At 43.0% G+C, this 16,371-nt stretch overlaps 1 protein-coding gene across 1 annotated transcript in view; it reads left to right on the top strand.

Annotated features, from left to right (window-relative positions):
* The first annotated feature begins 4,413 nt into the window (after positions 1-4,413).
* Positions 4,414-16,371, top strand: part of LOC115471808 (disabled homolog 1-like) — a 119,549-nt gene continuing 107,591 nt past the window's right edge. The window contains exon 1 of the mRNA XM_030205639.1: positions 4,414-4,563. Coding sequence (XP_030061499.1) covers positions 4,414-4,563 — 150 coding nt within the window. The remainder of the gene's footprint in view (positions 4,564-16,371) is intronic.

Genomic DNA, 16,371 nt, shown 5'->3' with positions numbered 1-16,371 from the left:
AAGCCACATTGAGCCTGCAAATAGGTGGGAAAATGTGGGATACAAATGCAACAAATACATAAATAAATATTAGACCCATCCCATGATAAAGTTAAGCAATTTCAAATGTTGTCTGTTTGCATTCTAAAGTCCCATAAAATCTTTACTTTTTCGTTTTCTATAACTTTTTCTACATGGTGGTTATACCAGTATTTGTTGACTTTGCACAAGCTTCAGCAGAGTATTGTTGCTGCCCTGCCATGACTTTGTTTGTAGTCAGTTTGGGTAATTTCACTACATCCTTACCACAATGATCCATCGTAAATACCAGACAACGAAATTATACCAGTACTGAACAAAACTGAACTCTCTATACTTGACTGCTTATATACTTTGTCACTATGAACTTTAACTCAATACCACTTTATTTCTTATTCCGGTAATGAACTCTCTATACCTGATTGCTTAATTTACTCAATCACTTATGAACTTTAATGCACTACCACTCTGTATTTCTCATTCCGGAAATGGCGATCGCCATTACGGCATAATGTAAGCCACACTGAGCCTGCAAATAGGTGGGAAAATGTGGAAAACAAATGCAACAAATAAATAAATAAATAAATCCACTAAGCAAATGACCAATTAACAGTTTAAGTGATTAAGTGTTGACATGCTCACATTCTACCCATGTCCCTCTTACACTTATGACCCCTTCACAGCTGTGCATATGGAAGCAATTCTATAAAGATACCTTAAAGTTAGGTGCCTAAGTGTGTGTGCTAAGTATAAATTCTATAATGGTAATTATGCACGCAATCGCCATTAGAAAATACTAAAGTCCACAGTTGTGCTCTAACTATGGCAGGCATAAATGTGTGTGCCTAAATGTGGCGGTTACCCACATAACTGACAGTATCCTAAAAGGTTAGCATGCCCCTGCCACATTCGCACCTCTCTCGCAGTTACATGCTGTAGAATTAGCTGCTAACGTTATAGAATAGCACCAAAGTGCAGTCATTCACGTAACTGCAAATTAGGACCAAATAGTGCAAATTCTCTAGTGCACCTAGGGCAGGGCAGTGGGGGGGGGGGGGGGGGCGGTCCACCCCAGGTGCCAGCAGCGAGGGGATGCGCAGGTCAGACATGAGCTGTCAGGTCTGCTGGTCCCCCCGCTCCAGAACAGGAAGTTAACATCTGAGGAGGCAGGGGACCGGCAGAGCTAACAGCATTTGCTTGCTCTGCGCACCCCTTCTTTGGAGGAGGGAGTGTGTGTGTGCTGCCTGGGGGGGGGGGGGGGTGCATGTACACTCCCACCCCAGATGCAATAATAGGTAGGTACACTGCTGTGCAAATGAACTCCAATAATCATCAGTGGTTGGTGTTAGTGTCCATTCACACTTAATTAGGCGATTAGTTATTGCGTATCTGGCAGTATTCTGTAACCTGTGTATGCAGTTTTTAATGCTAGCACAAAAATGTGCATGCAAGGTTATCTGCAAGTGGCAGAGGGCATATGTCACTTTTGTGCAAACTTACGGAATAGTGTTACACTGTAACTGGCGTCTATTCTGAAGTTATGCACACCAGACACGCATAACTGCAGACACGCCTTCTACCATAGGCGCCCGGTATAAGAGGCTTAGAGAGGCTAAGCCTCCCCCCTGCTGCAGCAGAATGGATCAGCTGTGGAGTCCAGCTGCTCTGAGGGGATTAAAATTGTTGATTTACCTCCATCCTTACATCAGGAGCTGCAGTGAAAGCCCTCTAGCAGTTGTAGACAATTGGTTTATGGTTTGTTTACCTTACTGCTGGGAAAGCAGGGGGGTGGCTGGAGGTGTCCTGGGTTGCCAGGGAGATATTTAAGGAGGATGACTCCTGACCTGCATTGAGGACAGATAGCAGCAGAACGGATACTGGGCCAGCATGATCAGAAAAAGTCACCAGACAACAAAGGTAGAAAAGATCATTTTATTGTCATTATAGTGTTGGAATATGTCCACTTTGAGAATCAGGTGCTCAACATTAACGGTTATATTTATTTACTTATTTATGGCATTTTATCCCACATTTAACATGAATTAGGGTGTTTTGTGGCTCTACATGAAATGTGATGATATGATCCCTTGTTTCATATTGTTGACGGTCTGCATATTTCCGTAGGGTGGTATATTGGTGTATTAGGTTCTGCCCAGTGTAATATTTATGGTACAGTAAGGTTCTGAGTGTGTTTTGGACAAAGTTGTGCATAGCGTTTGCGTGAGCGATTGTGGTTAGATATGCTTTGAGCAACCACTTTATTCTTTGACATATGATACATATCTAATATCTAAATTTAATAAAAGGTATTAATTGTGACTTTTATTTTTATTTATTTACTTTTTTCTGCGTTGTTATCAGCCAATTATGGATTTAAGCTCCACCCCTGGCCCCACCCCTAACCCCACCCCTTTTAGCCTCCCCAAACAGTTGGGCCACCGACCGCCTATGCCTTCTACAGAATTGTCCTTAATGACCTTCCCTAACATAGATTCAGCATGATGTATTTATAGTTAGGATTATTTTTGCCAAGGTGCATCCCTTTGCTTTTGTCCACATTAAATTTCATCTGCTGTTTAGCTCCCCCAGTCTCCGAGTCTTGCCAGTTCCCTGCAACTCTTTACCAATCCAATTGTTATTTAAAAACTATGAATAATTTTGTGTCATCTGCAAATATGTTGAATGAGTATCCACTTATAAAGAACATTTATTTTTTTAAATCAGGTGGTGTGTGCCTGTATTTTTTTTTTTTTTTGGGGGGGGGGGGGGGTTAGATCAGGCAGGAGAAATGGGGATTAAAAGGTGTTTGAGGACCAAATGTGCTGTCTATTACGTTGTACTTAGAATGCAGAGAAAGTATATATTCTTTACCTTAGCAAATATATCAAGGAACAGCAAATGCCTCACTGATGAGAGGTAACATAAATCAACATACCCCTGATTAAAACGTGATTCTCTTCATGTAGAGCATGCCAAAAGCCAAGGTTTTATCTATGCTCACATAATCTACAGGGGTGAAAGTACTGAAGAGTCCTACAAACAGAAGGTCAGGCTTTTACCTGAAATACTGCAACGGCACAGGGGGAAGCATCGCACAGATCCTATGAAGAGGTGTGAGGGAAAAGATGAAAGTTAGATCATGAACATAGATCTGCAGAAAAAACTCCAGGAAAGACAGACTTAAGAATTAAAGAAAATGTTTAAAAAAGGCAAATACAGGGCTTTGATTGTGCTATAAATTAATAATGTCTCAAATTACTGATGAATTAGGAACAATTAACCCAAATTTTCTTTTGTTCTCTGAAGGGCAACTAGTGGAAAAAATTCTGAATAGCACCTGTCATAAAGACAGACATTAATGGGTCCATGCTGCAGTCGTCAGCAGGGTTTTTTTTTTTTCAATGCTGGCCACAGCAGTCCAAAAATATCCTGATGTTTAACACCACTATCATGATATTGGGTGGTGCTGGATATTTGAGTAATATGATCTGTGGGTTGGACTTACCCAGGTAGTGGCAATATTTAGCTGTCTTAAATTATCTGGATTAACATATCTGGATTGCGGACTGAATATTCTTATGTATTTTTTTTATTTAGGGGCCCTTTACTAAGCCGCGTAGGTGCCTATGTGCGTCCTACTTGTGTCAATGTTGAACTGCCGCTCGGCTACCGCATGGCCCGGGTGGTAATTTCATTTTTTATGGGCGTCCACTAAGTGCGCTGGGAAATTTTCTGGCACACGATGCTAACCGGGCAGTAATCGGCATTGTACACTCGTAGACCATTACCACCCAGTTAACGCGTGAGACCTTACCGCTGGGTCAATGGGCAGTGGTAAGGTCTCAGGCCCAAAATAGACACACGCCAATTTTTATTTTGCCACACATCTGTCTTCAGCCAAAACAAAAAAAGCCTTTTTTGCAGGTGCACTGAGAAATGGACCTGCGTGCATCCAATACACGCATCTACACCAGCGCAGGCAATTTTGCAGTGCACCTTAGTAAAATGATCCCTTAAAAACCAAATCCTCTAATCATCACTTAACCAACCCTCTAATCCCTGCCCCCCAAGTATCAGTATTAACCCTTCCTCTCAACCTCTCAACTTCACCTCCTCTTTCATCCCGTTGCCAGCATTACCCCCATTTAGCCTGATTTTCTACTGGCCATTACCCAACCTCTCCCCATCCCCCAATCCTCCCCAAGCATTAGCATTAATGCTTCCCCTCCCCTCCCCAAATGCCAGGATTACCTCCCCCTAGAAGAAGCTGTCAATTCTCCCCAACTCTTCTACCCCCTAATCTCAGCCCTGTCTCTTGCCAGGATCCTTGGGGTGCTCTAGTGGGAACAGAAGTCATCTCCAGTCGCTCCTTCTCATTGCTGCACCGGGTTCAAAATGACGATCTTGACTCCTAGCGGTAATCAAACAATTATCTGCCTTAACTCCACAACAGCCCTCTCCAAACTTCTGGAAATACCCCCAACCGTTAACGCGGAGCTTTTGCAGCTGTTGCATATTCATGTTGGCTATGAATCCATAGGAAGAGTAACACCTTAGAAATATGAGCTGTATTTTCATGCAGTAAAACAGATGCGAAGAAAAACAAAAAAGGCAACAGTCTACTTGCTACATAACAGTCTGTTATAAAAAGTAGACCGATACACATATATAAAAGCAAAGAAATAATTTATTCAAACCAAGATAAAAGCAGTACCCGACGTGGCCACGTTTCGCCCTCAGGCTGCGTCAGGGGTAAAACTACAAATAAAAACATAGAAATAGTGATAACATCATCTCAAGTTATGTACATATATATTACTACTACTACTACTATTTAGCATTTCTATAGCGCTACAAGGCGTACGCAGCGCTGCACAAACATAGAAGAAAGACAGTCCCTGCTCAAAGAGCTTACAATCTAATAGACAAAAAATAAAGTAAGCAAATCAAATCAATTATTGTGTAGAGGAAAGAGGAGAGAAGGGTAGGTGGAGGTGAGTGGTTACAAGTGGTTATGAGTCAAAAGCAATGTTAAAGAGGTGGGCTTTCAGTCTAGATTTAAAGGTGGCCAAGGAAGGGGCAAGACGTAGGGGCTCGGGAAGTTTATTCCAGGCGTAGGGTGCAGCGAGACAGAAGGCGCGAAGTCTGGAGTTGGCAGTAGTGGAGAAGGGAACAGATAAAGTCATAACAGCAAATGATAAAAAAAGTACAATCTATGCATTACACATTCAAAAGTAAAATGGAGGAGGAGATAGGACAAGCCACTTTCCAAACATATAGAAGTGTATAAAACATTGGATGGATTTAATCAAATCCAATAATGTATCAATACATACCTACAAATCAGGGGTGATCAACATACCCCTTCAAAAAAAAGCCTAAAACAAAATTAAAAAGATATACATTAATCCCCCCCCTGACGCAGCCTGAGGGCGAAACGTGGCCACGTCGGGTACTGCTTTTATCTTGGTTTGAATAAATGATTTCTTTGCTTTTATATATGTGTATCAGTCTACTTTTTATAACAGACTGTAAAACAGATGCGAACAAATACAACACAAAGGATCGATATTCAGTCAGCAGCAGCGAGATTTATTTAGCCTCCGGCGGCGTTATTTCTGAATATTCCGTGCTGGGCGATGTCCAGGCACTGGCATTGAATATTCAGGTTTATGCAGCCGGCTATCTCTTATTTTATTTTTGTTACATTTGTACCCTGTGCTTTCCCACTCATGGCAGGCTCAATGCGGCTTACATGGGGCAATGGAGGGTTAAGTGACTTGCCCAGAGTCACAAGGAGCTGCCTGTGCCTGAAGTGGGAATTGAACTCAGTTCCTCAGGACCAAAGTCCATCACCCTAACCACTAGGCCACTCCTCCACTGTTGCTACTATTTGAGATTCTACATGGAATGTTGCTATTCCACTAGCAACATTCCATGTAGAAGTCGGCCCTTGCAGATCACCCATGTGGCCGCGCAGGCTTCTGCTTCTGTGAGTCTGACGTGCAGGACGTCAGACTCACAGAAGCAGAAGCCTGCGCAGCCTTCTACATGGAATGTTGCTAGTGGAATAGCACATTCCATGTAGAATCTCCAATAGTAGCAACATTCCATGTAGAATCTCCAATAGTATCTATTTTATTTTTGTTACATTTGTACCCCACGCTTTCCCGCTCATGGCAGGCTCAATGCGGCTTACATGGGGCAATGGAGGGTTAAGTGACTTGCCCAGAGTCACAAGGAGCTGCCTGTGCCTGAAGTGGGAATCGAACTCAGTTCCTCAGTTCCCCAGGACCAAAGTCCACCACCCTAACCACTAGGCCACTCCTCAAACATGTTATGCGGTTAAGGGGCCCTTTTACTAAGGTTAATTTTCTATTGCGTGGCGCTAACCGGACGGTAATCAGCAGTATATGCGTGCTGATGATTACCGCCTGGTTAACACGTGAGACCTTACTGCTAAGTCAGTGGGTGGCAGTAAGGTCCCAGGCCCAAAATGGACGCATGCCAATTTATATTTTGCTGCACGTCCGTTTTTGACCAAAAAAAAGGCCTTTTTTTTGCAGGTGCGCTGAAAATGAACCGTCGCGCGTCCAATACACGTGTCTACACCAGCGCAGGCCATTTTTCAGCACACCTTAGTAAAAGGACTCCTAAATGTGATGTTCAGCACTTAAGTGCCTAAGCAACACCACATAAAAATAGTACTGACTTTTACGCAGTCCCATTTAAATGTTAAACTTAGGTCGGAATATCAGCTCTCAACTTTATAAGTGCTGACTCCATCCACGGGCCACCACAAAATGGCTGACATTAGTTTATCTGCCTGTGATGATATTCAGTGGCACTAACCAGTTAAATCACTTGTGCGGAAAGTCCCACACAAGTGATTTAACCAGCCAGGAGCCGCTTCTGGCCAGTTAAATCGATTTGAATGTTGACCCCCACATTTTTAAACCAATAATAAATACATTGTGGAGGAGTGGCCTAGTGGTTAGGGTGGTGGACTTTGGTCCTGGGTGGTGGACTTTGGGCAAGTCACTTAACCCTCCATTGCCCCATGTAAGCCGCATTAAGCCTGCCATGAGTGGGAAAGCGTGGGGTACAAATGTAACAAAAATAAAAATTCTATCTGAACATCAAAATCCTAACTACACCTCATCATTCAGAAATTGAAAGGAAGGTAGGTGCATGTTGTCAACTGTTGGGGAGACAAAACGGAAAGAAGTTTGGGCCTATATTCACAGCAGTTTTAAACTTTTAAGACTCTTTCTCTTCCCTCAATTCTCCTGTGAGTCACCGGGGAGTAGGGGATATTTAAACACAAATATTGGGCTAAGATATGGCAAAAAAATACCAAAATGCCCTCGAGTAAGTTTCTTATGATTTTTGGACTTTGATTTTCTGTTTATCATATATTATTTATATCTATTTTCAATGCTGGTTAGATATTTCATTTTAAATTATTTTATGTAGTATATATCTGTTACGCTTGCCATATTCTTACAGCTCTGTGTTTCTTTGTTTCATTGTTCATCATTTATTATGATCCTCATTGGTTTGTGACTGCTTTATCATTCACTTCAATATACATGTAGTGTTTTTTTTTTTAATTTTTTCTTTATTGAATTTTAATTTTTACAAAGAGTAAACTTTGAACAGATATACCAACATATCCATACCAATATTCCACAAAAAAATATTTCAAATAGACAAAGTAAACATTGTCCACTAAAGATAATATCTTTATATTGGATTATAGTCCACAATATGAAGGAAGGAAGCAAAAATTATAAGTGCCATTGGAAGATGGTTTATATATAAGAAAAATCAAAAAGAGTAATCGAGTAGGGATTAACCCCTATCTTACAAAATGAACCTCTTGTCCTATGACTGCTCTTCAATTCTCTGCGCATTAAGAAATTCTCGCAACTGTTCAGGTTCATAGAAAATATATTTCTTTTCTTTAAAGAAAAGCAAACATTTACACGGGAATCTCAACTGAAAAGTTGCTTTTTTTTCTCCATGGATTCTTTCTTCATTTCCAAATATTTTTTTATTTTATCACAGAGGGGGCATGTCTGGGAGGGCGGAGAGTGGGCAGTTCTGTGGTAATCATTTAGCACAGCTACATTACCATGCATTGATTAACAAGCCAGAGCCTGGCACTTAACAACTAATTAGTGGCACTAATTGGATTAGAATTTATGCGCACAAGATTCTAGGCGTATTCTATAATGTGGTGCATGTAAATTCTAATGTGTGTAGCTGAAAAGGGGAAGTGGAAAACACCAGATCTGCGCTTAAGTTAGGTGCAGGTATAGGCCTGGTTTTAGGTGGCCTAAATTTTAGTTGCAAGAACAGCATATGCGCATATTCTATAAACTATGCCTAACTTTAGGCGTAGTTTACAGACTCGGGCTAAGCGCGTAGTTTTTCAGTGCCTATTTTTCAGGTGCTATTTATAGAATGTGGCCCTAACTGAATTGCGCAGGATGAGCGCTGAGCCCATTACCGCCTACAAAATAGATGACAGTAAGTGTGCAGGTGCTAATATTTAATGACCATGTGCTAAGGCAATGTTAGTACTTGGCCATTAATGCCAAAAAGGGAAAAATTGGCCATTTTACTTCTGTGGTAAAAATGGCCTTAGTGTGTGGGGAAAACCCCACATAAGAGCACATTAAGGTGACTTTTTTACCACAGCTTAGTAAAGGTCCCCTAAATAATTGTGGGGAAAAAAAAGATGTATCATTTCAAAAATATACAAGTAAGCTGGCTTTTCCCCCCTTACTTTTCCTGTCTTTTAATTCTGACCCTTATTAATAAATGATTTAAGGTAAATGCAATAAAAGCATATTGATTATTTTAACTACATTATATTTTTAATTAATGAATGCATGCTGTCAGTTAATGAATGCATAGTGTGATTTTGCAAATTAATTAACCATTTGATACCTTACTCATGCATTTAACAGTGGCATAATACATTAGCACAAATGCAACCTGCAGGCACCCGTGGGTTGATGTTAATCTTTCAGATATCCGATAGCACTCTGTTAGCCATCTTCTGCTGTTTAGTTAATTTGTGCGAGCTAATTTTAAATGTCAATTAGAGACACCAGATTAAAAGTGTTATGAGGTAACATTGTTAATGCGCTTTGTGTAATTATTATCATGTAATTTACAAATCTGAGACTAATTAAATTATTTATATTGCTATATGAAAGAGAACTACACAAAAAGAAAGAGAATTTATTCTAACCAGAATCCTAGCAGAAGTTACTAAGCTGTTGTAATATTTACAATGTTACCACAGCAAAACTAACACAGTGCGTTTACGTAAGGCATGATGTAATACTTCATATTTATTTATTACATTTGTATCCCGCGTTTTCCCACACATAGCAGGTTCAATGCGGCTTACATAGTAAATACAATTACAAGTTTGAATGAGAATATTACACATTGTAGTAAACATAGTAATAGTGGGGTTTTAAGGATATGTAAATTAAACATGGAGAGGTAAACAGAGATGTGCAAAAGGAAAGGAGATTGGGAGAGGTAAGGAGTAGGAAGAATGGAGAAGTCAAGATTAGGGGATGAGCATAAGGAGATTGGGAGACTTGGTCTAAGGTATAATAATCGTCAGGACAGGAATCATGTGGGTGAGCTTAAAAAGTTAAGTTGGGTCATTAGGGTAAGCTTTCTTGAAGAGATGGGTCTTCAACATTTTTCTGAAGGGCAGATGGTCGTTGATTATTCGGATGGATCTTGGTAGAGCGTTCCAAAGCTGGCTGCCTAAAAAGGAGAAACTGGATGCATAGTAGGTTTTGTATTTAATACCTTTGCAGTTGGGAAGGTGTAAATTGAGGTAAGTACGAGAAGACATTGATCTGTTTGTGTTGTATATCCTGAGTATGTATACCTGATGCCATTTTCAGGGCATAGACTGTAGAAGTCTGCCCAGCACTGATCTTGTTCTAAAACTTCTGAAGTTGTCATGAAAGCCCCTGAAAAGCTCCACTCCAATCAATCCAAATCTATTCAGCCATGATCAGGGCGCAGACCTTAGAAGTCTGCCCAGCACTGGACTTGTTCTCCAACACATGTAAAGTCTTGCCTGATGCAACCCTTTAAAAAAAAAAAAAAATGCAAGATTGAGAATGTTGGCAAGTTGGAAAAAGAGAGTATATGATGCAGAAGATGGACAAAAGTATACAGACATTTTTTATGTGTTGTAGTTCTTGGAGTATCTAATATACTACACTGTACAAGGTCGATCTTGGTAGTCAGGGGCTGTATCAACCGCTGGGATACAAGTGGTCTAAGGCTGTGGTTCCCAAATTTGGTCCTGGAGGCACCCCAGCCAGTCAAGTTTTCAGGATATCCATAGTGAATATTCTGAAAACGTGACTGGCTCTGGTGCCTCCAGGACCAGATTTGGGAACCACTGCACATGGGCTATGTAGAGTGGAGATTCAACCATTGCTGCACAATATCCCCGAGTCAGATTAAATATCTGCTACCATGAAAGATTATGTCTCCACCCAGCTTCTTTACTATGTCTACTACTACTACTACTACTTATCATTTCTATAGCGCTACAAGGCATACGCAGTGCTGTACACCATACACAAAAAAAGACAGACCCTGCTCAAAGAGCTTACAATCTAGATAAGACAGGCAGACAGACACAACAATTAAGGGTAAGGGAATAAAGAGGTGAGGATAAAAGGGCAGGGCAAGTGAGCAGTGGTTAGAAGTCAAAAGCGGTGGTAAAGAGGTGGGCTTTAAGTTTGGACTTGAAAACGGCCAAAGAGGGGGCTAGACGTACAGGCTCGGGAATGTCTCCATTATGTTTACTGATAGGGACATACACCACATGATATATCAATCTCAGAACCAGGTAAATTTTCTGTGAACTGCTTGCTATAGAGGGGGAGCAGAGGTTCACTTCCTGTCACTCAACACATAGGTTCATTTGACTCTCGGTTGGGGGGGGGGGGGGGAGAGGCTGGATAAAGGAGTGGCGTGTGGGGTCAATGTGGCTTAATTGGAGAGCACAGACCTACAGCATACATGGGCTGTCTTATGTCCCATAGCTCTCTTACTATCTGTTATGCTTTGAGGTAGGAGCTATATAGCTATGTGCCTATGCAAGTACATGTGGGCAGGGCAGAGGAGGTGGTGAATGCATGGAATGGCTTCCTAGTGGAGGTGGTGGAGACTAAGGGGTCCTTTTACTAAGGTGCGCTGAAAAATGGCCTGCGGTAGTATAGACGCGTGTTTTGGGCGTGCGCAGAATTATTTTTTAGCGCACCTACAAAAAATGCCTCTTTTTTTGCCGTAAACAGATGTGCGGAAATGAAAATTGCCGCATGTCCATTTTGGGTCTGAGACCTTACCGCAACCCATTGACCTAGCGGTAAGGTCTCACACAGTAACCGGCTGGTAATAGTCTATGCGCGTCAAATGCCACGCACCAGAAAATTAAAATATATTTTTCAGACGCACATAGACATGCTCCAAAATTGAAATTACTGCAAGGGCCACATGGTAACCGGGTGGTAACTCAAATTTTGCGCAGGTTGCGTGCGCGTAGGCGCCTACGCGGCGCAGTAAAAGGGCCCCTCAGACTGTATCTGAATTCAAGAAAGCTTGGCTCAAACACATTGGTTCCCTAAGGGGCCCATTTACAAAGGCGTGCCGAAAAATGGCCTTTGGTAGTATAGACACATGCTTTCGACACACGCAGAATCATTTTTCAGCATACCTGTAAAAATGCCTTTTTTAAAATTTTTGCCGAAAATGGATGTGCAGCAAAATTAAAATTGCCACATGTCCATTTTGGGTCTGAGACCTTACTGCAAGCCATTGACCTAGCGGTAAGGTCTCACACGGTAACCGGGAGGTAATAGTCTATGCGCGTCAGATGCCACTCGACGCACTTAGCTGCCACGCACCAGAAAATTAAAATATATTTTTCAGACGCGCATAGACATGCTCCAAAATTGAAATTACCGCAGGGGCCACATGGTAACCGGGTGGTAACTCAAATTTGGCGCATGTTGGGTGCACGTAGGCGCCTAAGCAGCGTAGTAAAAGGTCCCCTCAGACTGTATCTGAATTCAAGAAAGCTTGGTTCAAACACATTGGTTCCCTAAGGGGCCCATTTACAAAGGCGTCCCGAAAAATGGCCTGCGGTAGTATAGACACGTGTTTTGGGCACACGCAGAATCATTTTTCAGTGCACCTGTAAAAATGCCTTTTTTAAAATTTTTGCTGAAAATGGATGTGCAGCAAAATTAAAATTGCCGCAGTGGCGTAGGAAGGGGGACGGTGGGGCGGTCCACCCCGGGTGCACGCCGCTGGGGGGGTGTCGGCTCCGCTGGTTCCCTGCTCCCTCTGCCCCAGAACAGGTTACTTCCTGTTCCAGGGCAGAGAGACCAGGGAACCAGCGGAGCCGACGCAGCTCCCAGCGACATGCACTCGGGGCGGTTCGGCCCTCCCGCCCGCCCCTCGCCGCTTTCCCAAAGTAAGTATGCACTCCAGGGGGGTGCGCTCCGGAGGGGGGAGGGTGCACCGTGCTGCACCCGGTGGGGGGGGGGTGCACAGCGTCGACCCGCCCCGGATGTCAGCTGCCTTCGCTTCGGCAGTGAATTGCCGCAAGGGCCACGCGGTAGCCGGGCGGTAACTCAAAATTGACACGCGTTGGGCGTGCGTAGGCACCTACATGGCTTAGTAAAAGGGAGAGGAAAGGATAATAGATGGTATGGATGGCCAGACTGGATAGGCCATATGACCTTTATCTGCCGTCATTTTCTACGTTTTTATGGCCCTGACAAAGCAGGAAGGTTATTTCAGTTCAGAACCTCCAGACTTGAGCAGTTTGTATCCACTCAGTAGTGTTAGCCAAATCTGAATTATAACCAGCTTTCTCATCTCAAGCAGAAAGCACATACAGAAAATGCAAATGTCCCTCAAGTCAAAATGTATCTGATTCAAACGCATATACTGCATGCCTGAATGGAAATCTTATATGTTCAGCACATCGCTTCTGATTTTTTTTTTTGTTATTCAAGCATGCAGTGTCCTCTAAAACTCATTTATATAGACAGCTCTTCGGAAAAATAGCTGTGTAGAAATATTTCATTCTGCTACATTTTGTTTGGAAAATCCCGCTGTTTGCTCCATGGGATGAATAAATCAAACTCTTTATGTATCCAGGCATAACAGTATGAGGCAGAGTAGGAGAGAAAAAGAAAATCTATTTAGAGCTCTGTATTAGCAGTTAATGCGGTCTCTGCCTACCTCTTCCAATAGCCGCTTCAAGTCTGTTAGACGTCCTGTTTTATGGCTTTAAGATGCTCCCATCTCATTATTCTAAATGTTCCGTCAGTTCCATTTAAAAGATATCAGCCACAACATTCATAATAGCATAAATGAGTGTTATTACAATGAATATTATCAACTCAGCAAGCGCAGCTGCAAGTTATTTTGGTTTTGTTTAAATATTTACCGGCCGATATTCAAAGCGAGTTAACTGGCTGAGAACGGCCGCTGTCTGGTTAACTCGCTTATTGGCAGCTTTCCAGTTATCGTCACTGAAAATGACCAAAGTGCAAGCCAGCTATGTTGGGGGCATTCCGGGGACGGAGTCCGGTCAGCTCCCAGAGCTAACCAGTTCTATCTTTATGGACTAACAGGCGCAGTGGCGTAGCCACAGGTGGGCCTGGGTGGGCCAGGGCCCACCCACTTAGGGCTCAGGCCCACCCACCAGTAGCACATGTTTAGCAGTAGCTGATGGGGATTCCAAGCTCTACCAGCTGAAGACTTCCACCTGATGGTAATGAAAATGGTGTGCTCTACATTACTGGCACCTGTGAATGCTCAGTTTTCAGCGCATGCCTGCTGCAGACTGCCAAGGTGGAGAGAAACATTTTCCCACCAGCTTAGATATTTTTTTGGGGGGAGGGGGAGAACACTTGGCGCCCACCCACTTCTTGCCTAGGCCCACTCAAAATCTGCTGTCTGGCTACGCCCCTGAACAGACGGTCGGTTAGTTCTGAAAATCGAGTTAACCGGGCATGCGCTAATCCAGTTTAAAAAAAACTTAGATATTCATGAGTTCGCTAAAAAAGGGAAGAATACGCCTAGAAAGTTGTGCATGTAAATTCTAATTAAAGCTAATTAGTGCTGCTAATTGGTTGTTAAGTACCAATTATCAATGCTGATTAGCTTGTTAATCAATTAAGTCGTGCATGTAATTTGGCTGTGCGGGCAAATTTGTGCACACAACTTGAGGCGCCATATATAGAATTTGGGTGTTTGTGAAATAATGTGCACTCTTTTTGAATAATGGGCACTCTTTATGAATAGTGTGCACTATTGACAGAACTAAAAAAAAACATGACATTCTGTCTTTTTCTTCTGCTCATTTTCATTTACCCATGACATAAAATCTCATGGGATGTGTTGCTGACATTTTCTATGTCTCTCGAACAAGTGAACATCCCTAGTACTCAACAGACCTCATCTCTCCTACAGTTACGCCATCTTGGTGTGCCCCTAGAGCCATGGGCAACCACTGTACCTTATCAGAGGGTAGAAGTGATAAAGAAGTGCTAAAGAACAGAAGTTATGTAGTCACAGTCCCCTAATTATGTAAATTTGGACGCACAACTTTATGCTAAGGAGGGCACCAAGATTTCAGCGCTGGAAACAAATTGTTGCAGAATAACATTCTATAAATGGCACTCTGGGTTGAGCGTCATCTCTAGATTAATACATAGAGCCCATTTGCCCGTATTTATGCCAGCTGAAACCTGATGTAAATGCCAGCACCCATCTCTGGGCATTTTGACGGGGAAATGGAGCTATTCTATAACCCCACATGCAACTTTTAGGATGCCCCTGCCACTCCCCTGGCCATGCCCCCTTTAGAGCTGCATGGATAGGGGATTTTGGTTCATGGGGGTTATAGAATAGGGCGCAGGGAGATGCATATGCAAATTTCAATTATTGCTAATTAGCTGCAATAATTAATTGGTTCGTAGGCTAATTAATTTGGATCCAGACAAATTTCAGCACTGAAATCTTGGTGCCGTATACAGAATCCGGGGGTTAGTGCACAGAGTTGAGAACCCAATTTACAGAATAAGGTCAGTGGCGCACACAATGTAATTTAATAATTGGCTGTTAATTGGCATTAACAACCAATTATTGGCTTAAATTGGCATTTCTTGGCACCAGTCAGCAGTTACGCTATTCTAGAAGCTGCACACAACTTCTAGGGGGACAATGCCAGGGTTAGGGGTATGTCTAGGAGTTATGCACACATGTTATAGAATACTAGTGTTACACGCCTAATAGGCAACAGCTAGGCATAAGCACTTACATCAGTGGCGTAGCTATGTGGGGCCAGGGGGCCTGGTCCCCCGTAGATTTGGCCCTGGACCCCCCTGCTGATGACCCTCTCAACCCCCCTCCCGCCGCCAACCCGCCATCGCCTGCATTTCCTTCTGTTTCTGACATCCTGCACGTACAATGTGCAGCACGTCAGACTCACAGAACGAAGCCTTGCAGATCAGCTGATCTGCAAGGCTTCGTTCTGTGAGTCTGACGTCCTACACGTACAACAGAAACAGAAGAAAGCCTTTTGTGAGAAGAAGAGGACCTTGGCTGGCGGGGGTTGGGGTCCCCTGCCAGCAAAGGTAGGTGACGGCGGGTTGGCGGTGGGAGGGGGGTCGAGAGGGTTGTCGGCAGGGGGGGCAAAGTTGGTGGTGGCGGGGTCAGCAATGGTGGGGGAGGAGGTCGGCGGTGCCGGTGGGGGGCTAAAATGTGCCCCCTCACCTTGGACTCTGGACCCCCCTCCCGCCGAAGTCTGGCTACGCTCCTGACTTACACCAACCTTTGACATGGCTTAACTGCTCGTGCCTAAGGTTAGGCATGAAACTGAGAACTTACACTAGTATTCTATAATGGAAATTCCTCATGGAAGTGCTGCCATAGAATTCGCATTCAGAACACATCATGCCAGCAGCTAAATTCCAGTGCCATATATAGTATTTGCCCTCTTGTGTGCTGAGCTTCAAGGTGTTCTGCATTAGGCTGATTTTGCACTAATTTAATATGAGCAAGTGCAAAGTGAGGCATGTTGGAAAGAGGAACCCAAACCATAGCTAAGTGATGCAAGGTTCCACATTAGGAGTCACCACCCAGAAAAAGGATCTAGGTGTCATCATTGATGATATGTTGAAACCTTCTACTCAATCTGCAGTGGTGGCAGCTATGAAAGCAGATGGAACGTTAGGCATTATTAGGAAAGGAATGGAGAACAAAAATAAAAAT

The sequence above is a fragment of the Microcaecilia unicolor genome, chromosome 6 (genome assembly GCF_901765095.1).
Source record: "Microcaecilia unicolor chromosome 6, aMicUni1.1, whole genome shotgun sequence".
In the NCBI taxonomy this organism is placed as follows: Eukaryota; Metazoa; Chordata; class Amphibia; order Gymnophiona; family Siphonopidae; genus Microcaecilia; species Microcaecilia unicolor.
Note: the sequence above shows the minus strand (reverse complement) of the source record. Positions and strands in the feature narration are given on the sequence as shown.